At 39.9% G+C, this 27,832-nt stretch overlaps 1 protein-coding gene across 3 annotated transcripts in view; it reads left to right on the top strand.

The window, feature by feature from the left end:
* oxsr1b (oxidative stress responsive kinase 1b) overlaps window positions 1-27,832 on the top strand; it is a 76,796-nt gene that overhangs the window by 37,139 nt on the left and 11,825 nt on the right. For all 3 annotated transcript variants that reach the window (XM_066716805.1, XM_066716798.1, XM_066716791.1), the window contains 7 exons: window positions 2,753-2,894; window positions 17,295-17,350; window positions 21,986-22,095; window positions 22,889-22,990; window positions 24,261-24,394; window positions 26,187-26,235; window positions 27,378-27,443. In XM_066716805.1, coding sequence (XP_066572902.1) covers window positions 2,753-2,894; window positions 17,295-17,350; window positions 21,986-22,095; window positions 22,889-22,990; window positions 24,261-24,394; window positions 26,187-26,235; window positions 27,378-27,443 — 659 coding nt within the window. The remainder of the gene's footprint in view (window positions 1-2,752; window positions 2,895-17,294; window positions 17,351-21,985; window positions 22,096-22,888; window positions 22,991-24,260; window positions 24,395-26,186; window positions 26,236-27,377; window positions 27,444-27,832) is intronic.

Genomic DNA, 27,832 nt, shown 5'->3' with positions numbered 1-27,832 from the left:
TAAGAGGTTAATTTAAACTTTCGCTGATTCTTGACTTTTGCACGTTATGCAAAATAATAAGTGGGTTTCCTTAAGTGGGGTCCACATTTTTAATCTTAATTACTTGTGTGATCTGTGACCGTTTTGAGAATCAAACCCTTTTTTCGGTGTGTTCCCTCATGCTAGCAATAACACGCTGTGGGTGCCTTTTTAGGATTGTGCTTGATGGAAAGCTAGCGTGTTTAAGACCTTAAGCCATACTTCTGTAATTTGGCATTTTGTGAATTTAAACCTTAGTCAAACACACACAGCTTCCTTACAATAGAAAAATGATGAATTAACTCAGTTGCAAGATTATTATAGTAAAGTATCTTGACCATGATCTCTGACTTTACAAAGTTTAGTATTAGCCCCTGAAATATGGATAATGATCAAGGAAAACATGTGTGCATATCCCAAGACTGTTAAGCATTTAACTTTTTAAATACAACTTTTAAACAATGCCTTTTGTAGGTACTTGTTTTTCCACTCATGACTAATGATTTTATGTATTTAGAGCTGTTTACAAGCCTGTCCTAGCAGGCATAGAATAAGCAGCTGAGCTGGATTTTCTTTACAGGTGATTGATCACCGGCCCGCTGTAGGGATGTATTGGCTGTCGGCTTGGGCTGTTCTGCTGGTACAAGGCCATCTGACGCAGTAGCCTTTGTCACAGTTGGCACCTTTATATGCAGAGCTCCAACTTGTCTGATGGTAATATTCAGTCATGGGATGGAAAGTTCTGCTGCCATCTCAAATAAGCCATGGCTGTCATCTTCTTAGGAAATGAGTTGATGCCTACAGGCAGGTTTCAATACCTGCCGTGGCGTGAGGCACTTTTCCCAAGAAGAGGATCAGACTTCTGTGTTAGGGCAAGGTGTGGGATAGGAATTGGGGTGCCGAGGATTTGAATGAATGACTCGTGTGACAGTCTCTCGTCTCGTAATTCACTTGACTCGAGGTGTACAGACTCCCCTGTGGATCTGCTGCCCTCACCTGGGTTAGAAGCATGCGGTCCAGCTGGTATTTTATTAAGTTTCCCATGCTGGCAATTTGCATCACGCTGGTAAAGGCTACGGAGAGAGTTGTTGCGGGTGTGTAAGCATTACAAGATTTGCAAGAGAAAAAAAAGACTCTTTGGGAAGATGGAGCAGGGATCGGATGTTCACTGATCTTCACATCCTTTCTCTAATGGTAGATTCAGATGCAATATCCAATGCATTTCTCAGGATGGCTTCCATAGTTTGTTTAAATCAAATATACACCCACCCCCCACCCAGTAGGACCGCTTAAGCTCTTAAGTGCTCTGTTTGTTTTTTGTATATACAGATCTCTGTTGAAAGAAAAATATGGATCTGTAGCAACTGACTCACAAGGTTGCACAATCCTTATATACATCACTGCCTAAAATGGGCATTTTCTGTGTGTTGTCTGTATGTCTCCTCACTCGGACGCCCAGCCCAGTGTGTACTGTGGAACAGGTCTCTAGGATGAGTTTTCAGCACTTGGCTGTCCTTGATTGTATCACCTCTGTACGGAACGTCAGAAACGGGAAATCAAATATCCTGAATGACTTCATCTGGTTCCTCAATTAAAAAATATGGAGTACTTTAGGGATATCGGTTTTCTCATTTTCTCAGGTGTTCAAAGGTGTCAAAGCAGTCTTTTTCACTCACTGTGTTTTAGCTTGGAGAAGAGAGTTGTGTTGTGTTTTCCCTCCGTGCATTGGGTGTTATTTATTAGGGGAAAAATGTGAGTGATTTTCCCAGTGACAACCTGGCAGCATCTCCCCATATCCCCGTCTACTCCCCACGTGAGATGTAGCCACATACAGTGTGACCTTCAGACTGCCGAGTTCACAGAGATTGATTTATTTATTTATTCTTTATGCTGTTGTATGGTTGCATGCATGGGCGGTTTACTGTGCTCTTGATTCCTCTAATACAGTCTCTTAAACCAGGAGCTGACTGCTACGGTCCATTCTGCTTTCAGAACAATGTGTTATTTCGCAGCGTTTCTCACAGAACACCTGCTATGAGAGACATTACCATTCTTAACTGACCATTCTCTATAGTGATGCTGTTTTGTTTATTTTGATTGTAGAGTTTTCGTTGTGGTCATCTCTCTTCCTACTTTTGTACCTGGCTAAAACACCCTACAGACAAACCTTGTTCATAACAAAATATTGCGTCTTTGTTTGCGATCGATTCTTTCACTGTTTTTCTTTCGCACACATTCCAGAATAACACGCAACAAATTAATGCATTGTTTTGAGTTTTTTTTCTCTCTTTCTTGCAACCAAAGTCTGATAATAGGCCATTTTCACTTACTAGTTTTGGCAGCACTGCCAGGGGGTGAGGAATAATACAATGCATAGACATAATGAGTGTGGTTGTACATTATCCTGTACTGGCATGAATGACTACAGATGTCATGGGAAAATCTGGATCCAACGCCTTTATAATGTAGATCAGGCAGCTCTGTCTTCCTGCTGTGTCACGGGATAAACTGTTTGTTTTTGTATGTATGCATGTATATGTTTGTTCAAATGTTTTAATATCTACTACTATTCTTTCATGTTTGTGTATTCCATTTTTACTTGTTTGTTTTTTGGATTTACACAGATAATAAAGAAAGCATTGTCACTGCGATCTTTGAAACTGAAGACGAGTTTTTAGCAGAAACTGTTCAACTCTGTCTCACGTGCTTTCTTTTCTGTGTGCGTCTCTTTCAGGATCAGTGCTGGATATAATAAAGCACATTATTGCACGGAGCGAACACAAGACGGGAGTCCTGGACGAACCCAGTATAGCTACCATTCTCAAAGAGGTGCTGGAAGGGCTGGAATACTTGCATAAAAATGGGCAGATCCACAGGTACAGTACTACATACCTGTCTGTGCCAGGAAAGACGCAGGACTGGGGTTGAAGTGATGGATTCTCATGCGTTTTGATATGACCTTTCCTTTCACACATTTCACATCCTCTACAGCAGATAGTATACAACACAGCAATCTCCCCCTGATAAATGGCGAGGGCAGGAAAGATAGGGTTTATCCTGTACCGAAATATAGGTCTTTGTTTTATGTATTAGGCGTGAAGAAAATTACGCTAAATAAATGAGAGATGAGGAGTTTAAATGTGAATAATTTCAGTCGTAGAAAGGTATTGCTTGTGAATAACTTTGCACCCGACTGATTAAATCTCTAGCTGGGCTCTATTTACTCAAAATGTCAGCAGCAAACCGAGCGTGGCCTGGAAGAGAGAATCGGCAATTAGGCTGTTCACATAAAAGACAAATGCATTAACATGACTTTGATTAAGACGAGTGGTAACATCTGTGTATCATCTGAGAAGTGTTCTGCCAGAGCTTGAACGCATTTAATGAATAACGTAGGGTTTCTTCCAAAGTGAGATTTTTCTTCACCATGAATGAATGAGTAAAGGACACTTTGGGGAGAGGATGTGAGGAATAAATTAATAGCATAATAGATTTGTGTTCATAGTATGAGATTCTTGCGTTGTTACACTCATGACTTACCTATTACCAGTATCATGTGACTTTTATTTGTGCCCATTATTTGTAGAACTCTCTTACTGCTATAGAGGTGTCTTTGAATCAGAAACCAATGTCCCCAGGATAAATAATTGAGATTAAAAGTAATTAAACACAGCTAGCATTGATGCTTAAAATTAACTGAATGAAGTTCAAATTGTGGGAGCTGTTTGGATATCTGAATTTAAAAATAAAACTTCAGTCATAGTTTAGAGACCGCGCTATGTATTTTGGCTCGGTATCACACAAATCTAAACTCCGCTCATGTGTTTGTGAACCTCACTCTGCAGATACAAACAGTGGCAGCCAAATTGCACCTGAACTAGACTTGACTGAACTGCAGCTCCATGGACTATATACGATCTCCTCAATTACCTCCCGATGCGGCCATTCGGGTGAAAGAGAGATTAGATGCACAAGGTGAAGTTAAACAAAGGAGCTGTGTGAGAAGCCTGTTTCAAGTTGATTAATGACACGACTGCTTCGATCCCAGCCTGAGGCAGCAGAGGTAGCAGAGCTGTGTCTTTGTATTTCATCCCTTCATTTATTTCAGTTTAGCCCGCAGTCCTTCTTTTTTGGAGGGATATATACTGGGAAGTAAGAAAGCGAAAAACTGAACACTCTGATTCAAGTGTGAATACCGTACTTTTCTGGAAGTGAAATTGTGTTTTAAATACAGTAAAGGTTTAAATCTGCCTGTAGTTCAAAACTATAAGTCCACATATGTGCATGAATTTACTTTTGTTTTCTTCTGCTTTATTAAAGCCCTCTCATGTATTCGCCTTTTTGAGTTGCACAACTATTTTAATATTCATGGATTCTTTTCTGGATTCTTAATTTCCCCCCCGTTCTTTTCCATTACTTTCTAAATCTTCAGATATGCCATATTTCTGAGGGATAAGTCTGAATAATGCATAGGCCTTTAGCTGGGTTAACTACGGTGCAGAACCTGCAGAATGCAAATGAGGGAGCGTTTCTATTGTGTTAGTGGGATGAATCAAACCCACCACCGAAGGAGTGCTTTAGTGATTTGAATGCGGAATCCTTTTCGAATTATTGTTTTCTGCTCAACAGTTTCTCCATATTGGGGATGTTTTAAAATATGCGATCAGATTTCTTTTTGGTTCATATTATAGATTAGATGCGGCTAATGTTCTTCTTTTTGTATTTTTTTGCCTTGTGATTGCTCACATAAACAGTGTAATCATAGCCAATAGTCAGGGAGGTACAAATAAAAGTAAACATTGAATGCTTCTACTTATCGTGTATATGGACAGTTCTCTTGCTTCTGAAAGGTTGAGTCATAATATACCATTTACAAGTAGCCTTAGTTGTGTGTGCACAGTTGTTATGTTTCAGCACATTGGTTTATGTTAGTTTGTGTTTCGAAAGACTGGGATCTGTCTCGGGTTAATCTCATTGACAAGCTTCTTCTCATTATTAATAATCTGTGAATTCCTTCAATTAAAAGTTTTAGGGAATGCAGCATGCTTTTGCAAGTCGAGCTCAATTCTCTCGCAGACATATTCAGGTCTGTCAGCAGATAAAGCATGTGCTTGTGTAATCCCCCACCCAAACCAGGCACTCCGCTGTGGCTTTCTTTGGAAGGTAGGCTGTACGTATGAAAACACAACAGACGTACTCTGATCTTGAGATACAGTAGCACAACGTATAGGACAAAACAAAATGATTAGATTTAAAGTGTTTCCTAATTGGTTCTTTAAGCCATGTCTTGTGGGAAGCAGTGCCAGGGATGTGTCACATGGCACCTTGTTTCTCCTTGCGGAATGTAATTAGAGACTCGGTGCAGAATTTCGCTGAGAATATTTTGCCACGAATGGGTGAATTTCTGCACTTACACATTGACACAACACTGGGGACGCATATGGGGCAAATGTACAGTGGGGGAAAAAAGTATTTGATGCCCTGCTGATTTTGTACGTTTGCCCACTGACAAAGAAATGATCAGTCTATAATTTTAATGGTAGGTGTATTTTAACAGTGAGAGACAGAATAACAACAAAAAAATCCAGAAAAACGCATTTCAAAAAAGTTATACATTGATTTGCATGTTAATGAGGGAAATAAGTATTTGACCCCTTCGACTTAGTACTTGGTGGCAAAACCCTTGTTGGCAATCACAGAGGTCAGACGTTTCTTGTAGTTGGCCACCAGGTTTGCACACATCTCAGGAGGGATTTTGTCCCACTCCTCTTTGCAGATCCTCTCCAAGTCATTAAGGTTTTGAGGCTGACATTTGGCAACTCGAACCTTCAGCTCCCTCCACAGATTTTCTATGGGATTAAGGTCTGGAGACTGGCTAGGCCACTCCAGGACCTTAATGTGCTTCTTCTTGAGCCACTCCTTTGTTGCCTTGGCTGTGTGTTTTGTGTCATTGTCATGCTGGAATACCCATCCACGACCCATTTTCAATGCCCTGGCTGAGGGAAGGAGGTTCTCACCCAAGATTTGACGGTACATGGCCCCGTCCATCATCCCTTTGATGCGGTGCAGTTGTCCTGTCCCCTTAGCAGAAAAACACCCCCAAAGCATAATGTTTCCACCTCCATGTTTGACGGTGGGGATGGTGTTCTTGGGGTCATTCCTCCTCCTCCAAACACGGCGAGTTGAGTTGATGCCAAAGAGCTTGATTTTGGTCTCATCTGACCACAACACTTTCACCCAGTTCTTCTCTGAATCATTCAGATGTTCATTGGTAAACTTCAGACGGGCCTGTACATGTGCTTTCTTGAGCAGGGGGACCTTGCGGGCGCTGCAGGATTTCAGTCCTTCACGGCGTAGTGTGTTACCAATTGTTTTCTTGGTGACTATGGTCCCAGCTGCCTTGAGATCATTAACAAGGTCCTCCCGTGTAGTTCTGGGCTGATTCCTCACCGTTCTCATGATCATTGAAACTCCACGAGGTGAGATCTTGCATGGAGCCCCAGACCGAGGGAGACTGACAGTTATTTTGTGTTTCTTCCATTTGCGAATAATCGCACCAACTATTGTCACCTTCTCACCAAGCTGCTCGGCGATGGTCTTGTAGCCCATTCCAGCCTTGTGTAGGTCTACAATCTTGTCCCTGACATCCTTGGACAGCTCTTTGGTCTTGGCCATGGTGGAGAGTTTGGAATCTGATTAATTGATTGCTTCTGTGGACAGGTGTCTTTTATACAGGTAATGAGCTGAGATTAGAAGCACTCCCTTTAAGAGAGTGCTCCTAATCTCGGCTCGTTACCTGTATAAAAGACACCTGGGAGCCAGAAATCTTGCTGATTGATAGGGGATCAAATACTTATTTCCCTCATTAACATGCAAATCAATGTATAACTTTTTTGAAATGCGTTTTTCTGGATTGTTTTGCTGTTATTCTGTCTCTCACTGTTAAAATACACCTACCATTAAAATTATAGACTGATCATTTCTTTGTCAGTGGCAAACGTACAAAATCAGCAGGGGATCAAATACTTTTTTTCCCTCACTGTACACTTAAAAGCAATTTTGAAAGCACTGGCTGTGATAGGAATGAGTTTGTTCACTAAGGAGAGTGAAGAAGTGACAGATATTATTCTGATCTGTTGTGTGTTAGTGATTTATATCTCTTTTGACATCGCCTTCTACACTCATTATTTGCATAGTCAGCAGAATCTTCAGTGTAATGTGTGATCAACCCTAACCTGTCCCGGCCATTTGGTAGGATATTAATGAAACCTAGAGGTGAGGTATACGATCACATACCCCGTGATATTTTTCCTGAAACTGCCTTCAGTAAAAACCACAGAGCAGAAACCTTGTCCTCTGAAGACTAATTCTGCGTCCACCATGTTTAAAACCTCTTAGCAACCTTTTTCTCACCTCCAGTCTTGTGGCAACAAAAGATCGAGGAGAGGAAGACCGGGGGGGACGGGAGGGGGTGCTCTGAGCGTACACCACTGTGCAATTAAGCTTCTGTTCGACTCTATAGCTGGATTTAGTGACAGTGGAGCTATAAATTGCACCATGTTGAGGAATGAATCAGCCCGGCTCTGACAGCCCCTATTACTGCCCCGCAAAGGAGCTGCTTTTAAGAAGGTCAGCCAGCAAAGTGCCTTCGGTGCAAAATAATGAAGCGGCGAGCCTCCGTTGCAAACCGGTAACATAAAGGAGCTGTTTCTGTATGTCTTCGGACAGCTTGTATATGTGAGAACATCTCCAGCACGCCCCCGGCTCTCTCGACCCTTGTGCTGTTAAAACAAAATGGTGGCATAGAGAACACTTGTGTCCTGTGCCAAGCAAGTCAACTGGACCGATATAAAGTTTGAAAATATTTTAATAAGTGACATGCACTGCAAAGCCTTTGCTCTCATGCTTATCAGGTGAAATCTTCAGTCGATAATAGGGAAAAAGTCTTAACTGCCTGTCATTCAAAGGAAATATAGTTGTCTGGCATTAATCAGCGCACGATCTTGTGCAAGTTTTCGCTCAGAATCCAGGAAGAAAAAGAAAATCACGAGACTGCCACCCTGTAAACAGACTATTTAGGACATAGTCTTGTAATTGTCTGGCCTAGCAGTAATGAAGCTTTAGAGCAATGTCCCCTTTAAATTGCGAGCCGTTCCGTCACGCAGTTTGACGTGGAGCTGAACAATACCTCCGTCGTGGTTAAGATCAACAGACGCTCAACTGTCTGGCACACAAATGACTCCTCTGGGCCCAGCCTACACCTACTTAGATCGGAGCTGTTCACGTCCTGGTCAAATGCAGTGGAGGACTATGTGTCCAAAGGAGGTCCCATAGTCTCCGAGTGGCGCCGTCACCAGCAGGTGGTGCTGTTCTTCTAGGACCGGTTGAGCAGAGTAAGCATAGACTACTTCACAATTCGAAGTCTGCTGTCATGTCTGTCGAGTCTCAGGGCTCCGTCGGTGTCCTGCTCCTGATTCATGCTGGAGGCTTTCTATCTCCTCCTTTCTGCTTGGATTTGGAGAGGAAGCTCCAGACACTCTGCCTGGTGTGTTCGTTGGTGTGTTCTATGGAAAGGACAAAGATGGCATTGTTCAGTCCAGCTGGTTGTTGGTTGTGATGGACGTTACCAAGGTCAGTCCCTATCCAGGCAGTGTCCGTCGTCTTGATTTGAGATTTGTGTTCTGGGTCACTGTGTTCAGCATCCAGTTGAACATGGTGGATTACAGTGCGCAGAGAGGCGCAATCCACCATTACATTATTTGTCTGCTAAATGACAAATAATGTAATGGTGGATTGCACCTCTCTGCGCACTGTAATATGCTGGATGAAGGGGTCCCAGTTCACAGTGCGTGAGGCAACCTTTCGGTGGCTTTGCTACACAAGTTTCAGCTCCGGGTCAAATGCAGCCCTTATACTCATACTCTGAAAGGGGACATCTCTATCTCAGAACCAGGGTCATGTGCATCAGCTAACGGTGTCAGTTATTCATTGTTATAATCTGCAATACTCATCTCTCAGGACGAGGAAAGAAGCCTAATGATCCCAAAATGTTTCCACTTTAAGATCATTGGGTGTTTTTATGCAAATGTATTATTTTACTTTGAATTTGGCACCTCCTGGTGGCACACTAATGTGGTTTTGCTGTGTAAAATGGATATCCTTATCTTCAAGATTGACCATTGCTAGTGGAATGATAATTGTTAATAATAATAAAGCAATATTTGTTCTCAATGTACTCTAGACATAACATTAATTTTGCATCAGTCTCAATACAAAAAAGATGTATAGGTATAATTTAAATTCTTGCTTCCTCCTGTCATCAGATGTAAAAACAGTCCGATGAGTCTGGAGTTTCGGTCTAATGGAGTCAAATACGCAACCACAAAGGTGGTCCTGCTTTGAGTACAGAAGATGTAATTCATCTAATTACTCAACAGGTGCCTCTTATAGTGAGATAAATGAAAACAGTTCAGACATAACGGGAAACATGTCTCCTTTGCCAGAAAACCGTAGAAGCATTTTGTTCTTCTAAGTAACCTGCAAGCTAAAAACTTAAGCAGCTTTAACAAATGACTTGTTAACTTTGCAAGATTAAATGAGAGTTAGCCAACCAAAAAGAAAATCAATTACATTCTGAATTCTACAGGGAAAGTGTTTTTGGTTTTTTATCTCCCTTGACAAAACTTTTATCGTAACCACATCTTTTTAGTCCCTATTCATTTAATTTGCACTGAAATAAGGAAAGATAATAAGCAACACATTTTCATTAAAAATATTAAAATGAACCCTTTTTATGTTGCACAATACCCATGTACTATTATGTTTTATTTTATAATGTATATATCAATTTCAGCTTGTGCAGCTTTTGGGAAAAACTTGTAGGCTAAGAACTAGATGTGCTAATATGAGACTGCATTGTTTTTAACATTGGGCGACAGGTACTGAGTCGTTCATATCATCAGTGTTTGTTGTGCCTTTTCACAGATGTGTGCAATATGTCATGGGGTTGTTAATGTTCAATGTTCCAGCAATATGGGGTGACCCTTACATGTTAAGGGTCAACTCTCCCTTGTACAGATTGTTAATCAGAGAAGAACAATGTGTCGAGACCAGATTTATAAAGCAATACACTTGAGCAAACCGAATTCACTACACTATAGCTGGACAAACACAAATACCTAGTTGTGTAGTTTCTGGCTTAATAAAGTAAACACTAATGGCTAAAGGTCAAGTATTTAATATGTCTGTATGTACAGTATGTTTCTAACAATACACATGCCTTACAATACTGTATTTTATATACTATACACTGATCAGCCATAACATTATGAGCACTGACAGGTGAAGTGAATAACACTGATAATCTCGTTATCATGGCACCTGTCAGTGGGTGGGATATATTAGGCAGCAAGTGAACATTTTGTCCTCAAAGTTGATGTGTTAGAAGCAGGAAAAATGGGCAAGCGTAAGGATCTGAGCGACTTTGACAAGGGCCACATTGTGATGGCTAGACGACTGGGTCAGAGCATCTCCAGAACTGCAGCTCTTGTGGGGTGTTCCCGGTCTGCAGTGGTCAGTACCTATCAAAAGTGTCCAAGGAAGGAAAAGCTCTGAACCGGCGACAGGGTCATGTGCGGCACAGGCTCATTGATGCACGTGGGGAGCGAAGGCTGGCCTGTGTGGTCCGATCCAACAGACGAGCTACTGTAGCTCAAATTGCTGAAAAAGTGAATGCTGGTTCTGATAGAAAGGTGTCAGAACACACAGTGCATCGCAGTTTGTTGCGTATGGGGCTGCGTAGCCGCAGACCAGTCAGGGTGCCCATGCTGACCCCTGTCCACTGCCGAAAGTGCCTACAATGGGCACGTGAGCATCAGAACTGGACCACGGAGCAATGGAGGAAGGTGGCATGGTCTGATGAATCACAAGTTCAAGGTGTTGACTTGGCCTCCAAATTCCCCAGATCTCAATCCAATCGAGCATCTGTGGGATGTGCTGGACAAACAAGTCCGATCCATGGAGGCCCCACCTCGCAACTTACAGGACTTAAAGGATGTGCTGCTAACGTCTTGGTGCCAGATACCACAGCACACCTTCAGAGGTCTAGTGGAGTCCGTGCCTCGACGGGTCAGGGCTGTTTTGGTGGCAAAAGGGGGACCTACACAATATTAGGCAGGTGGTCATAATGTTATGGCTGATCGGTGTATATATAATACTATATAGTTGCCTGGAAATCATATTAATTTAATGACTTTCTTCAAAGAAAATACGACCGTTTATGCTTTGCTGGCAATTGAGTGTAAACATTTCTCATCCAGATATCATTCCATGTTTCAGTGAGGTTAAGATCAGACTATTTTAGACATTTTAGATTTGTCATTGTCCTCGTCTCAGATGTTTTCAGTATGTAGTTCTTTCCATCTTAGCATCTTCACAAATGCTTTTCTTTCCTTAATATATAGACCGTTAAGTCAAACCCTTAATGTGAAACACTTCTTTTAGTCCCTAACGGTTATTAAGTGATTAATTTAATGAATATTGTTAATTATACTCAGCACATTTTTCAGTAATTGATTTCTGTGCAGTGGCAATTCAAGGTTGGTCTGTTCTCACTTAAATTAACTATAATGTTGACCAGATTTCCCTAGACTGATTCACAAACTCCCGAAAGATCTCACCGATACAAAAGTATAGTTTAATTAACAATATGAAACTACTTACTGAATATTTCAAATCAAGGGTATAAAAAGCTTTGAGGACATATGTAGACATAGATTTTTAAGCAACATCAGCCTTTTTCTAAGTCAGTCTGGCCGACAGATCTTCCGTGATGCTGAGATTCAGGAAGGAACGCTGTGTTCTCCGGTAACTTTACTGTTCTAGAATATTCTAAACACGAAATTAAAGCTGTTCTCTGGGGAGTGTGTCTCCATAGCAACCCTCAATTATGTGGAGAGTCTGTGACCTTATTTACAAATACTTCCTGGCATGACAACAACAACCAATGCAGCAGACCTTTTCAGGAACTTCATTTACACTGCGTATCCATATCCACAGTCACACAGACCATTGACTAAACCAAAAAAAGTCTGAATGGCTAAATACTCAGTGATGACTCATGGCCAAGTAAAGTTTGTATATTTTTATTTACACTTCATTCATTGTCTTAAATATTTGATTATCTCAGATTTATTTAAATGGGTACATTTCAGATCTTTTGGCAAAAAGTGTTATTTTAATAATTGAATTGCATTTGCTAGAGCCAGGTGCAATACTAATTCAATTTCCACTTTTAATTTTATAAATTCACCCCAGCAGTGACATTAGCATCCCTTACAGTTCACTTCTGTGACTCCTAAATTAGAAAAACACACTTTGCATAGCCGTGATGATTTGTAATCATTAGAAACGATGTTCACGGAGACATAAGCACAGACTCACCTGTGACTCGAGGTCTCCAGAACTACAGGTTTGATTTATGATCCAGATTCGCTCCCTTTAAAACGCCAGAGAAGCACTTTCTTTCAGACCACAATTACAGTGGCCAAGTCTGTGAAATAGACACTATTTTCTTGGGGAGCAGGGAGATAAGGCATTCTATGTTTTTAAAGCCTACTTGTGTACTTTTAATTGGATTTTAGAATGAATTTTATCAGAATAATGGCGTCTGTGCTAAGAAATAAATAATAATATGAACTGATAAGGAAAAGGAGATCCATTTTGCCTCAGTGTGAGGTGAAATTAATTAGCCAACTAATTGACTAGATGGGTATTGCTGGTTTAAATTTACTGGCTTCTTTACCTGATTGTTTCCTTTGTAAGTAGTGGTTACAGTTCACCATTCCCGAGTTTTCCAGATGATGAAGGGTCTTTTGCTTCATCATTAATGGGATCAAATTCAGTTTTTGCCTTGGTTTTAAGAAATCGTGTTTGAATTGGTGTAATTGAATTATGCAAAAGGCCTTTGTTAATGTATTGATATTATAATAACATTCAGTCTAAGCATAATGTATGGGCCTGTCTGTGGAGCATAGGTGCCAGACCGTAAAACAAAAGGTATCTGTATTAAATTAAATGAGAAATAATATTTCATTTAAATAACAGACCTTATTTCTGTAAATGTCTTGATATAGTTTTATGAAGTAGATAGTTGCAACACTATTTCACTGCTTCACTTTCCTTTACAGACTTTCAGAAAGATTCTATTTAATGCTGCAGTTGTGAAACATCTTGGCACTCGCATTGAGAGATGTCAAATCAATTGTTTTTGGTTGACAGGGAATTGACAATAACATTTGCTCGTATATCTCTGGTCAGTGTTTTTTTTCTTTCTTCACTTTGTGAAAACCTCTTAAGTCACAACCGAGATGCAGAGTAAAACAGTGTCTTAGCTTTGATATTTCATACATTGCTTAATAATTTAAACAGTTTGCTTTATGTAACCGGTTTTCTCAAGGAACGCTAGTCAGTCAGGTGCTTTAAGGATTTTGTAAAGAAAAACTAAACAAAAACACATTTTGCATGGGATGTTTCAGAATATTTACTAGCACACAGTGAACACAGTTCCAGATTGTGCCAGTGTTGCACTGAGGATAGGAAATAAAAATGCAAAAGTCAGGTTATCACTGCTTTGGGGAGATCGTAGCGCATTGAAACTCACAGCCGCGGAATCGGCAGAGAGCCGGTCTGGAAACAATGCGGTGATGTCAGCTCATAAGCATGCGGTGCCAGGAATTTCCATGAAATATATAAAACATGCAGATTAGCTTTTCAGATTCATACACAGTTGGGCTTTTATCTGTGCAAACCTTTGATGGCCCCCGTTTAGTGCATGAGATCAGAAATCATGTCAAGATGTCAAGAGAAATATCGTGTAGAGTCGCACTCGCTCATAATCCACTCCAAAACGGAGCATCTGTGGTTTTCAATCCCCTGACAACACTGAAACAAACAAATGAAAAATTGAATTGATAATGTTTGTCGCTCTTCTCGGTTTGTTCTTCCATCCAATACTTTTGGGCTTTGAGTATTTTAGAGTGCAGTCGTTACCGTGCAAAAGAAGTAAACTGTGATGGGTTGTCTTGGTCAGCACTGGGAATGTCTCTTCACATTAATCAGGCATTTTGTGTTATTCATCAGGAACATAATGAAATAGTCATTCAAGATCAGACACAGATCCAATCAACAGTCTTTATCTTGGGTTTCCTGTTTTTTCTCACATACTGTTTCATAACTTCTTTCTTTCTATCCCCCCCCAACACACACACACACACACACACGCTTTCTCGCTGTGCCATAAGAGAGGCCATGACCTCTAAATGCAAGTCACATGAGAGCGTTTAGAAAGCACCCAAGGCCCAGACTTTGGCCTAATGTGTTCAGTGTTTTTACAGAGAGAAGAAAGAAAACCCACTCTTGGCTGCTGGGCATCGTTTAGTCGAGCAGAGCAACAAATAAATGATCAGCGAAGAATAGCTAATAAAGCATGAAGATCACACAACGCATGACTTCTATCCTTCTTTAGTAGCCATATGCATACAAATTACCCCAATTATTTCCAGTAATCAAAAAAACAGATGGTTATTTTCCCCCTAATATTGTCACTCTTTATTATTATTATTATTATTGTTTAGAAGATCTGTTGTTGCTGTTTTGCACGTCATTTTCGTTCATTTATACAGTAGTTATTTTTTTACCATTTCCGTCTGGCACATGGATTTTAAATACAACAACAAAACAAGTCTGACCAGGTCCAGTATAAACAAACCCAAAGCACCTCAAATTGACGCATGGCAGCCCTGAAACTGTGCATGTATTTGAAGTTTAAGTATGTGACCCATATTTTTATGTGACCCCTAGCTCTCAGTGGGTGTTATTTTCGTTTTCTGGAAATGTGAATTAATCATTTTTATGTGCTAAAACTGGGTCTGGAGAGGTGAGTGGGGCTTTACATATGTGCCACCTGTTCACTTTAACAGAAATATCTGCTCCAGGAAGCCAGGGAGACTGGTCTTATGCACTGAATCTGTCAGCCAGTTAGTGGGATTCCCTGGGCCTGGGAAGTATTTGAAAATAATTGCCCCTGTGCTCTGGATCTTTATTCTGTCATTATAAAATAATTGTCCATTTGTGTCTCATCACAGACAGCATAATCCATTTACCACAAACATCCTGACGGATGGCTGTATGAATCCCATTACATTTCATTCGGTCCTCATTCTTTTTTTTTTGGTTGCATTTTGTTTAGTTTGGCTCGCATTCGAATGCAGCTTATCCTGAATAAAGATATCTCATATCCGAGAAGTAATTGAGTTATGAGGAAACAAGCAAATGTCTTGAGGGTGAATGTTCTAGTAATTTGTGTTTGAGGAACAAACAATAGAATTAGCGATTCTTATCCAGTAGGAATGACTAGGAGACTGAAAGGGTTCGCTGTGCAGCCCGCTCTGCCGAAGGACATGCATTTTTCCTTGATGTGCGTTGCGCTCTTGGATATTGAAAGCAGAGCAGTGAGCAATAAGGCAGAGAATAAAACATTCTTGCAGTCCTTTATTAGTGGTCTTGTTTTGAAAAGGTTTCAGGGTGTCAGAAATCTGTGAATTTAAATGATTTTGAAAGAATCGACAGCATTGAAAGACAGTGACATTCTCCATATGAGTCTGTTTCTAATTCTGCAGGTTTCTGTATCTCATCCAGCTGTACAGTACAGAGGGGGGCGGCTTCTGTGTATAAACTTTGCATCATTATGCTCTCCGTTTTATTGCACTAGTTAAACTCCAAGAACATAACAGCTTTGCACTTCATCAGAAGCAGATTTCTCTAGGTTTGTGTTCAAAGTACTATAATTATTCCCTGAAAAACTCGGCACAGAGGCGTTCTTTGAATAGACTGTGCGTTTCGTAACGGGTGGTGGGGGAGCAGGGGACAGTTCGTTCAGCTGCCACGGAGAGATGCTGGAAAGGATTGTTTAAATGTCAGACCTGTGCTCCAGATGACACCCCCAGCCGTGTAATTACGAGGTGATATCTGCAGAGATTTGTCACTGGAGGCTGTACGGTAACGTGCGTGCTCAGAGAGAGACGGTCTTTTATTCCACAGACAAAGGCAGACGAGACTCTTCTGAAAACTGTGTGATTATTATCCACCGGTAGAAGCCAGCCGTAGAAGAGCGCGTTCAAGCCGCCGAACATTACGATTACGGTTACGGTTACGGTTGTGCTCAGCAGTGCATTTTACACTGTTCCTGAACACTGTTGAATCAATGATTTATGATTTTATACAGCCCCATCATGCTCAGTTGTTTATATATATATGTATGTGGAAATAGAAGAGATGGACGAATCTGGGAGGAAACAAAAGTGTGACTTCATAGAAAGGGTGAAATGCTAAAATGGCAAAGGGACGGACACACTGCGAGAGAAATAAACCCCAGATGGACAAGAGCATCTATAGAATGGATCCCAAGAGGAGAAAAAAGACCTAGGAGACCTGATATAAGAAAGGAGGATGAAAGATGTGCTAATGTGACCTGTAAAAGAGACACTGTATTTTGAAACGAGTGGAAATATCTTGGAGGCCTTCATCCAGCAGTGGATCGATACAGGCTGATGATGTTGAAATAAATGTGTGTTTATTTTGAAATTGAAACATTCAACAGCTAAACACATTGGGGGACCGATCTATAAAGAACTATAAACATTGAATCTACTGGAGGAAACGTGTCAAATATCGAAGCTATCCATGATTGATTACTGTTGGGCTTTTTAAAACCCCTCTGTCTCGACTCGGTTCAGTCCGCTGTAATCTGTAGTTTTCTTCTTTCGACTACAACTACATTCTACATACTTAGTATCTGTCGATGGACTTGCATTTCTAATTAAAACTGAATTGAAATTTACTAGCTATATTGAGTTTCGTCCATTTTATATTTGTCTGTATGGACCTGTGAATCAGTAATAATAAGACATTATATAAAATGTGTGTCCCATTGTATTCCAAATGACGTTTAACTCTGCACTGCAAGATTAAAAATAAATAAAACCCAGAATAATATTCTCTCCTCTCCTCTTCTCCTCTCCTGCTCTCTTCTTATCCATTAATTAGAAACATCAACCACTCAGCACCTTTCATTTGGCAGTAATGTTCAAAGGAGAACTGAAGCATCAAGCATTATATCGAGTGTAGTGTCTTGTCGAGTGACGGCTCTTCGAGTTGTCTCTTGGCGTGTTAATAGTAATAATTCTCTCTGTACTAAGCATGCCTTCATTGTATTGCAGGGATGTGAAGGCTGGCAATATTCTTCTCGGAGAAGACGGCTCAGTACAAATTGCAGGTAATGTTTTTTAAAACCACGCTCTCATCTGGCACAGTACATTAGGAAATGAGTCACAGAGTATGTGCTGCCTTTCAAATCTCTTCCACCGTCACGGCTAATGCAGATAAACTGTCTCCATTTCAAATAGCCTTCCTATTAAGAAATTCAGAAATCCTCTTTCACACCTGTGCTATTAATTTTATTGTCATAATTTCTGCAAATACATAAATTAATGGTATAGGTCACTATTTTAATCTTGTCTTTGTACTTTGGTTTTATTGTCGTTTTGGGGGCAGTGCCACTCACACGGTGCAATAATTTCCCATGACCTATTCATTTTAAAAATAACGATTTTAAACATTTACAGATAGTACATTTACAAAGCATCAGCACTGTGTTAGTGAATATATTGTTTAGCATTTGGAAGCAAAGTGCTGCTCTGTCAGAAGTGCTGTACAGTCACTTATTGTGCTCTTTCATCGTTGGATTTCACATTAAGAGGTTGCAACTCATATACTTGTGGAATATTTGTCTGCATTTAGAAAGAAATGTGTTAGTATGGTATATATTTGTTTAATGTCTCTAACAGTAGCCTTTAAACATTTTAAATGAACAAAAAGGGGAAAGATGATTGTTGAATTTGTTAGTACATTTTTATTTTCAAGCAAACAAAATAAACATACAACAAGAACTTCTGAACAATGAACCATTTATGAACAATGTTTTTTACAGAGTGATGAAGCGTTCCTAATGTGTTGTGCATTATTGTAACTGCTTGTTGTAATTTTGGTAATTAATTAAAATTAGCCCTTCAGGGAATAAATGACACATCATGCATTGGCCAACAGTGACTCATCTAAATAAATCAGGCCACCAACTGTGGAATGGCTACCATGTGAAATATGTTAGTGCCAATGCAGAACACATGGCATCCTCTCATTGTTTAATAAGTCAGCTAATGAACACCTAGGGTGTCCACTATTATGGGATTGGAGCCAAATAATCTGTGACTACAGGTGATGTTGTAGACAATGTAGAGCTGCCATCGTAACGAATTCTAGCTGTGCATGTCTTGATGCGTTGCCAAACCCACAAAATGACAATGGTCAAATGTTGTCCAACTTGGCAGGTATTATACGCTGACACATGCAAAACTGTGCCATCATGACCTGTAATTACATTCCTCTGACATGTGGAACATAAATGAAGATCTAAAAGGTCAAAAGATAGCCTTAAAGTCGTTGTTTATAGCTTTTATGATGCATCATATTTAAAAAAACTTAAATCAGACATTTGATGCATCAGAAACTGTATTCCTCTTTCTTTTTGGACCAGTTTGTAATAAGTGAACAAAGTAGCAAGTTGGGTTGGCTCAAGCCTTATTTTAACTCATCAGTCACCTAAAGAAAACAAGTTGTAAAACCTTTTATCTCAATTAGAATCGTACACTGCATGCAGACATGTAACAGTATATTAAGAGCTGTAATAGTAATAACAATGTGCAGGAAACTTGGATATGTATAGATGCAGTCTTGATGCAGATTAATTGCTGCTCTGGGTTATATTTGGGGGGGAATAAAGGCAGAACATCCTCTAATGCAAATGGCCTCTAGGTAGTCATTAGCTCATCTCGTAACCTTGGTGTTGTCCCAGACCTTCCCTTTGACTCGCTGCAGAGAACTGAGTAGGATCCCTTAGTGGTGCAAGGAAAGCCCACGTCCAGCCTAGCATCCATACGATTTAATTATAAACCAAACAGGCTTCAACGGAGGGCAGCTACTGCTCGGAAGATCAAAATGATGGGCTGGGAAGATTTCTGTGCTCTTTCAGCGGGATGGAAAACATTTTTACTCCTTCACATAATATATAGATACAGTGCCCCAAGACTGAATCATAATTCTAAAGTTATATCTGTATCTGTATATCTTCCTGTTTTATGAAGTGATAAAACAATGGGTTTTGCCCTACTTTTGCATTTTTAACGTGCTTTAAATTAGCTGCAGAAAAGGGAAAACAGATTTTTTTTAAACAAATGGAAGTTTAAACATAAATATTGCAGAACAATAAACAAATGTCTTTGTTTGAGAGACTAATCATTTCCAACCCACCCTTTTTAAATAACAAATGAATAAATCGGTTGTTAATGAAACTAAAAGGATACAAACTGTATTTCAAGGTCTCCCAGTGCTTCATCAATCCTTAATGCTGCGGCTGAGGAAGGATGCACTGTATCTGCTTTCTATTTATATTCATGAAAACAAAATATTGGAATAAATAGATAAGCTTTGACTCACAAATTGGAAAAGTTCAGAAATAGATTTTCCATTTCCTGCTCCTTTAATGAACCTTCGTTAGATGGCTGTGAATGGTTTGACATTTTCAGTGATGTACCTGCTCGTATGCTTTGGCTTTAGTCTCGTGAAGGCTGGATTTCTTGTTTTAAATAAGATATTCCGTATCTTATGCAAATCCAGAGGCTTCCGGCGCCGTTCATTTCGATCTGTGCTGTTGGCCAGCAGTGCCAAGAGCTCATGGTAAGACTGATGGAAACATGGCAGAAATACGTCATGCTCTGTCATATCAGCCGGACATACCTTTAGCGCTAAATTGTGAATGCACTTTATAGTTTATTTGTCTTGTATGTGGTATTTCAATAGAAGCTTTCAAAACTAAGAGAGATTTTTATTTTATTATTCCTTTTTTTTTGTTTTATCCAGATGGCAGGAGTATTTTTAATTCTAATCCAGCTTTGCCCCGAGAAGCCGTTTTATTATGGCAATTGACTTGGAGGCTAAATGTATTACAAGCGATTCTATTTGATGATGGATTATATATTTCAAGTTATGATATATTAAAGCTAACGGAAAGTTCAAAGCAGAAATCCGTCTCTAATTGCTTGAATTCCCAGGTTGTTCAAGACACTGTTTAGTACATATAGACTTCATTCTCAATGGTATATTTTCTGATTTTCTTCAGCACTAAATCAGTTTAGAGAGAACTGTAAATCTTCCATTCGGCTGAACTAAGCTGAACTACTAATCCACAGTTTACACACTCCTCCTCTTAACTTTGTTCAATCCACTGGATTCAATCTGCAGAACTTCTAGTCTCCTCTCTAAAAGTCTTAAATTTAAGTCAATCACGTTTTGTGCATTAATCATACTTTCCTGGGCTACTGTTACGTAAATAACCGATAGGAAAATTGAAATTGTGATTGTGCTTTATATAGCTTATTTAGTATATTGGGATCAAATGTATTGTAGTCTGGAATTAATCTTATTGTGGCACCTTGGTCTGCGCTCAACGGTAGCTTGAATGCGTGAATACTAAATATTTCAGGTATGCAATCTCGATCATGTAATGCTTTGCTGTTCCCATGTCAAACTGTCATCCCCGAACACGTTGGCCCATTAAAGCAAGTCTCTTGACAACATGAAAGCTGCTGATCTTAAACTAGCTGCCATAGAGAAAAATGAGATTTAATATACCCTTGTACTGGAACCGATCTCAAATTTGGAGCAACTGGTACACACACTGCCTGTCACTCGGGAAGGCCTGAGTTGTGTTGAATGGCAGCGTGTGAACGAGGCTGCGCCATCGTGGCCCCCGGCTTAAACTGTCAAGGGCGGTAATCCTAAAAGAAACTGAGATCTCTTGAACTATTTCAGATTTTCCTGCTGTTTCACCACAGAGCATCTGTTCATGACATGCGTTACAAGACAGTTGGTGCAAAACATTTTTTTTTTTTGCCTTTACGAAATCACATGACCCAGAGACGTACCAGTGTGTTATCTGTAATCTTGTGTGTAGTTGTGTAGAATTTGCACACCGCTCTTTAGTATATTGGACCGATCATAAAAACAGCATTTTGATGTGCTTGTTATGAAGTCTTTTTGAGAATACAGAGTAAAGACAGGATTTGACCAAAACCGTTTGACATCTGCTTTCAAATGGTCTGCTAGAGATATTGCTCATAGACTGATTGCACAAACCTGGATGTAAAAAGCTGTGGATTTCATTACCAGTCAGTTAAACTGAAGAGTCTGACATACTTAATGGCCTTTTCTCCAGCCTTGTCTTCACCAGAGTTGGTTCAGTTACAAAGAAAACTGACATTTAATTAAAATGATGAAAAATGGCACATTTCTGAACGCTCAGAGCCACAGAGTTTATTTTAATTGCTCAGCAGGCACTCAGAATGAAATCCCCATCTCGCCTCCATGTAGAGAACAGTTCCCAAAACAGTGATGAAGCTTTCAAAGCAGAGAAGAGTACCAATGAAATACGGAGGGTGTGTTAATGATTAAAATAAGTTGAGCTGGTTGTTATAATGTTTAAAGCTTGGGTTGCAGTTCAGTCTCGTCTTCTCATTTCCCTGAGTGCAGAAGTGTCCTGCAATTACTATTGGGTGGGTTAAGTTTTATATTCAGTATCTTCAGAGAGGAAGCTTTTCATGCTTTTATCATGCGAGTGAAATCTTTTCCATGTATTTTCCATGCATAACGTCAGTCCTATTGAATATTGGCCAGTGCCTTAAGCTTTGAATCGATAGTATATCTTCACCGAACGCAGCTTCGATGTGTGTGTTTACGGTTTCTAGGACTACTGTGATCATGTTTCAGCATCACTTCCCAGTTCCTTCCTCTCTTCCAGACTTCGGTGTCAGTGCCTTCCTAGCGACAGGGGGCGACATTACCAGGAATAAAGTACGGAAGACCTTTGTGGGAACCCCTTGCTGGATGGCCCCGGAGGTTATGGAGCAGGTATGTGTATTACAGGCCTGTCAGTGTGTTAGTGCCCTGACCCGGCGGCATCACACGATGGGTCATAGTGTTCCCAGAGAGGATTTTGCAAAGAAGTGTGGGGCAGCAATCGTTTTGTCTTTGTTTACCATGGCTACTGTACCCTGGAAGAAAATTGTTATATTACACAGCCAGAATCCATTCTCAGATACCCAGGCCTGGACCAAATAGAAATGGGAGTACGACATTAAGGTTCACCACTCAGTAGATTGTCAACAGCATCCTTTTCTTTATCTTGACTTACTTTGAGAGTAATTCCCCCTACTTATTGACTCTTCCCCATGAGATTAAGATCCAACATGCAGCCTCTATCCCTGTCTCAGCAGTGATGAAATTACTCTGGTCATTTCTTCAGTCTGAATAGCATCTGTGATAAATTATTAGTCTTCCTATACTTTTTATGCACCGCATTTCAGCGTTCAATCATTCTCAACATGACTCACTGCCGCTGTAATGAGTCGGCCATTGTGGCCTTTGTATATTAATGTGCATTCCTCTTTGAGTGCGTCATTATTGTCTTTCTTCTTGGGTTTCAGTATGCGCTACACTAGCCTTGTGCCTGAGTGCCTTTCATTTGGACTTTCATTCACTCAAGCCTCCCGAGACGACAAGCGATTTAATTTTGTCCCTGGTGTTATTTCATTAATCTGTGATGCTTTCTATACAATGTCACTTCAGAGGCAGATTCAGAGTAAGATTCCCTCCTCTTTGAATGTGTGCTCAACTATGAATTTCTGTTTTCTTTTCACTCCAGGTTAGAGGTTATGACTTCAAAGCCGATATATGGAGTTTTGGGATCACGGCCATCGAATTAGCCAGCGGAGCGGCTCCTTACCATAAATACCCCCCCATGAAAGTAAGTATCTGCCGGTACAGTTGCATGCTGAGGAATCGGATACAGTTCACATACATGCACACATATATACGTAACAAATAAATGAAAGTATAGCAATTTACAAAATAATGCTCCTACAGTGTTCTAGCTGTTAAAATAATCCTTCTGTCTCGGTCTTAATGTAAATAGAAAGATGAACAGGCTTGTCAGAATCCCTTTGCCAATGTTGGTATCCGCGCCGTTTGCTCCATTTTCTTGGCACAGATCCTTGGATCTAAGAGTCATTCAAAAGATCGAGAGGATAATTATGAAGGGTTATAAAGCAAAACATTTCATTACGTTCTTAATGACCGGAGTGTCGTGTCATCGAGAAGCTTGGCAGTGCTTCGAAAAAGACCATAAATAAATACATTAGAATTATATACTTTGTATTTGTGTAAATAATTTTAAAAACGTCTTCCATTAATAAAGTCCAACGAAGGGCTCAGTTTAATATTTGCTGCTCTCTTCTCTGCATTTTTATTACAATCTTCCCTCAGGTATTTCAGAGTAATTCCTTCCTTCTTCCTTTCTTTGTATTCCCTCCACCAAGCCTGGGTTCAGCAGCTCATTACCAGCCAATACACATATTAATGCTGTGTGTTTTAAGAGGTCCTTTCATACCAATATTTCCCCAGGTTTGATGGAGTAAAAGAACAATAAATAAATCTACCGCTATGATTACAAAAAACGTCCTCTTCCACACAGTTGTGGGATTATGCCCTTTCTCGACTGGTTTCAGTTTGGTTTCTGTACTTTGTGTGATTGTGTTTCATTAGTCCTTCTTGTGAGATTGATTTATGGGCTTCATACACGAAAGCCATAACCCCCCAGAAGTTAGGAAAACGCCTCTTCTAAGTTTCCACTCCCTTGACAACAGCACAAGACTGTGTTCCTGAAAGTTCATATCTGCTAGAATGACAGGTACATCGGTTCAGTCAGCGAACTTCTGTTTTGTTGTTTAATAATGTATTCAGCTAGCAATTGCATTCACTTTCATGAGCAATACATTTGAATTTCAAGTATGTGCTTTCTGGGAATCCTTAGAAAACCGAAGCCAGATCTGAACTGACTGACAAGTGCTTTGAAAAAAAGGAAATTTAGTGCTTTTAAATTCAAATAGACAGTTCTGTGGAAAAACGTGGTAAGACGTGGTTTTTAATAACATCAGGATATCAAAAACCAAGCCTTTAAAGCACCTGATAAGCAGGGATTTCCTGAGCACAGTGTAACTCTGATTGTTGTCCTCCAGGTGCTAATGCTAACCCTGCAGAACGACCCCCCAGGGCTGGAGACAGGGGTCACAGATAAAGAAATGGTGAAGAAATACGGCAAGTCCTTCAGAAAGATGATCTCCCTTTGTCTTCAAAAGGATCCAGAGAAAAGGTGATTCAATTTAATTTCTTCCCAAGCCTCAAAAATGCATGTGAAAAGGAATTGAAATGATGACTACTAATTTTATTTTGCAGATATATATTTCTCTACTTTTTTCCCTGCCCTCAATCTCCTACCCATCTATTATTTTTTGTTTTCTGCAAATGCAAAGCATTAATTCAAGAAGAAAATAATTGGAACTGTTTTACTACTAAATGAAGAGCGAACTCCTACATAGAGATGCATTTGAAACTAAGAGTATGCTGTCTATAGATGAATCCCTGGGAGGTGCTGCCTTTTACATAAAGTAATTGCACCATCTATTAAAAAATATAACCCTGTTGTGGTAAATTCCCAGTCTCATTATAAGTTTACATTTTTCTGCTTTGCCCTTCGCATATTGCATAGCTATACATTTCTTCACCCCAATGTATGCCTTTATTCCTCACTAGAGTTTATTCCTGTTTATGTTGCTTTATTCAGAATTACAGAATGATTTGTCCATGCTTTCTTGAGTTATTTAATGTAAAGTAATGCTATCAAAAATGTATATATCTTAGTAACATTTCCTAAACTGTAGATGTGTCAGGAAGCAGAGATGATAATATAGAGAGAATCATTTTTATTACTTTCAATATAAATATGCTCATCAACAATTATACCTGTTTTGAGACTTGTAGCGTTTTTGTACCAATTCTCAGTTTGGAGAGGTCCTTTATTGTACCTAAATAAGGCAAAAATACTTGAAAAAAAGATTACACATAAGTCATTGTAACATGTTACCTCTGACAAAACAGACAACACCCTGGCTTTTTGGTGAAATTGATTGTGTGTGTGTGTATATACTTTATGAGGCTAAAAACACACCCAGCAAAGAATAGTTCATTTGACTGATCTGGGTTTTCTAGTCCTGACGGAGTAGGGCTGTGCTGTTTCAAAACTAAACAAGTAAAAGCCACTGGGAAACACAACAGACTCCTTATAGAGCACTTATTGTGTAACCGGGAAAGACTAGGCATCACAAAAGCCTCCGATACTGTGTTAACATGGTTAGCCAGGTGTAAATAAGTGTTACAACAACCCTGGATGCGTGCCAGGTGACTATTTTATATTGTTTTTATAATGTACCCTTTATAAACCCACGCTTTGTCACTTTAACCTTTCAGTATGTTGTCATCCACCCAGAGTCATTGACACCTGTTCCAATTGGAGATTGGGAAGCTAGGGATCGCAGCCCGTGTTAAATGAAGCCAATGCTAATGTCTAAAACACCGGCGTCAAAGACTGTTGGATTAATTACTTCTTCATCAGCCATGGTCAATTAAACTTAAAAGTCAGTGAATCTGTATAAATCAGCGAATTACTCACTTTGTTTTACACCCCAATTCCTCCTTTGTATTGGTAATTGGCTGACTGTACCACCTTTGCAAAAGAGTTCAGGAAGGGTCAGTGTGTTTTTTTTTTTCCTGTATCTGAGCCCAAACCTTTTTTGATTTGTTCCGTTAAGATGCACTGTCCTTCCTTAGTGATATGATAACTATTTGCAACACTATTAGTTGTCATTTGTGCAAATCACTTCTATTTCTTATTGTTCCAAAATGTCTTGACCATACTAAAGTTGTCAGAGCTGCTTTTCTCTGTAAAATAACCTGTATCCCATTGCCTTTGTGTTTTATGACCTCTCAAATTCAACAGAGTAACAGAGATGGTTTCTTCAAAACTGTAGGCTCCCTTCTCGTTATCTGACAGTTGAAGTGAGTCGTGTGTTTCCCTGGTCGTGATCCCTGCCTGTTCTCTCTTGCAGACCGACATCATCAGAGCTCTTAAAGCACAAATTCTTCCAGAAAGCAAAGGTAAAGTGTTTCCTGCACCTCCAGGCCCAGGCCTCCCCTCAGTTTAGTTGTGAAACACTGCGGGCACTCTTTCCTGTCAAGTGGTTCAACCACGTCAACGTTTGATGGCCCTCAGAAGTTTAAATCTCGACGTACTGTATGTTGAGCTAAGCACGGGCAGGCCCAAATTCCTTACTTTATTCCGTGGGAGCTGCTTTTCAACCGTTTTTTACTGTCACAAAAGGTGGGATTAGCGCCCCAACGGACGCTTCCCTCGCCATCGAATACAGTACGTGTCTGAACAACAGGAGTGCTGGATAAGCACTTTAAGATTGCGGGCCCTTATTCGTTTAGCATGCATCACTATGTCGATAAATCATTAGGTAGTCTTTTTAGAGCCACATTGTCCTTAATTGCTTCCCAATTCGGATCAGATGCTAAATGTGCCCCCAAAAATAAAATAAATCTGTGTGCAGCTTCTGTGCTATGAAATACGAGGTTCCCTGTCGTGCGCCGAGTATCAGTCAGGGTTCGAGATGACAGAGCAGAGAGGTGGGAAGCTGCACTTCAGGGAAAAGACACCAAGGAGTCAGTTGAATGCCAAACATGGAAGTTGTGCCTGGGAGCCCAGCATGTGAGAGAAAAAAAAAAAAAAGTTTGATTTCCCCCAAAGAAATGTAATGAACATGTATACTTTTTGATATATAAGGATGTCTAAACATTTGAGTGATTTGATTAAGATCTGTAACTTAAAGTATATTTAAATAATAGTTGTATTTCTTATGCTTTGTTGACATCTTGTATGTGCAGATAATACTTCAGCAATGTGTTTGTTTAAAGCATAACTTTAAAAATGAATCACACCGGTCTGGTTTAATTTACAGCATTGCCATTATTTGATCACTTTGTCTTCCAAGCAACACTAGTTGCTTGTCTCAACGGGACAAATGTAAAGGGTATTTGTAACAACAGGAAACTTGAGACAGTTTTAAAAAGAAAACACATGCAAAATGATTGAGCATGTTGCCTTGCGCACATGAAAAACTTTTCTGTAAAGATTGAAACTCAGGATTGGTCCTCTGGGATGGGGACTGCAATTATGCAGATTGAGAAATTAAGTGTATTTTAATCCGTGCAATTTGTCTCTTCTCTCGTTTGTGTAGAACAAAGAGTTTTTACAGGAAAAGCTACTACAGCGAGCTCCGACAATAGGCGAGAGGTCTAAAAAGGTAAGAGATCCAGCTGAGAAAACGACTGACCACGGAGGCGTGAATAACATTTGGTGAAATCTCACTGTTTAAGCACCGCATAGCTGACCTTTTTACTTTTGATCTATTATTTATGTTGGCAGTAAAACACAAACAGGAAATGAGTTTGTTAGAACATCAATGTTGGTTTAAATTGACCCCTTTTGAAGTTTTCCCTGAAAGCTCAGGTAGCATTACCGGCCACAGGCTGCGGTCGTACAGATCACTGAAATTGTTTAAAAAATAAATACAACTTATCGTGTCTCACAGTACAATCTGTAAGGTATGCATGTCCAAGTGCACAAAAGGCAACAGCATGTGAGCATGTGTAGTGTAGCTTGTGGCCCGATGGTTTGGATAAGTCAGGATCT

This window comes from Amia ocellicauda, chromosome 2, assembly GCF_036373705.1.
Source record: "Amia ocellicauda isolate fAmiCal2 chromosome 2, fAmiCal2.hap1, whole genome shotgun sequence".
Classification (NCBI taxonomy): Eukaryota; Metazoa; Chordata; class Actinopteri; order Amiiformes; family Amiidae; genus Amia; species Amia ocellicauda.
The sequence above is the reverse complement of the archived record's forward strand: the minus strand, read 5'-3'. Positions and strand labels throughout refer to the sequence as shown.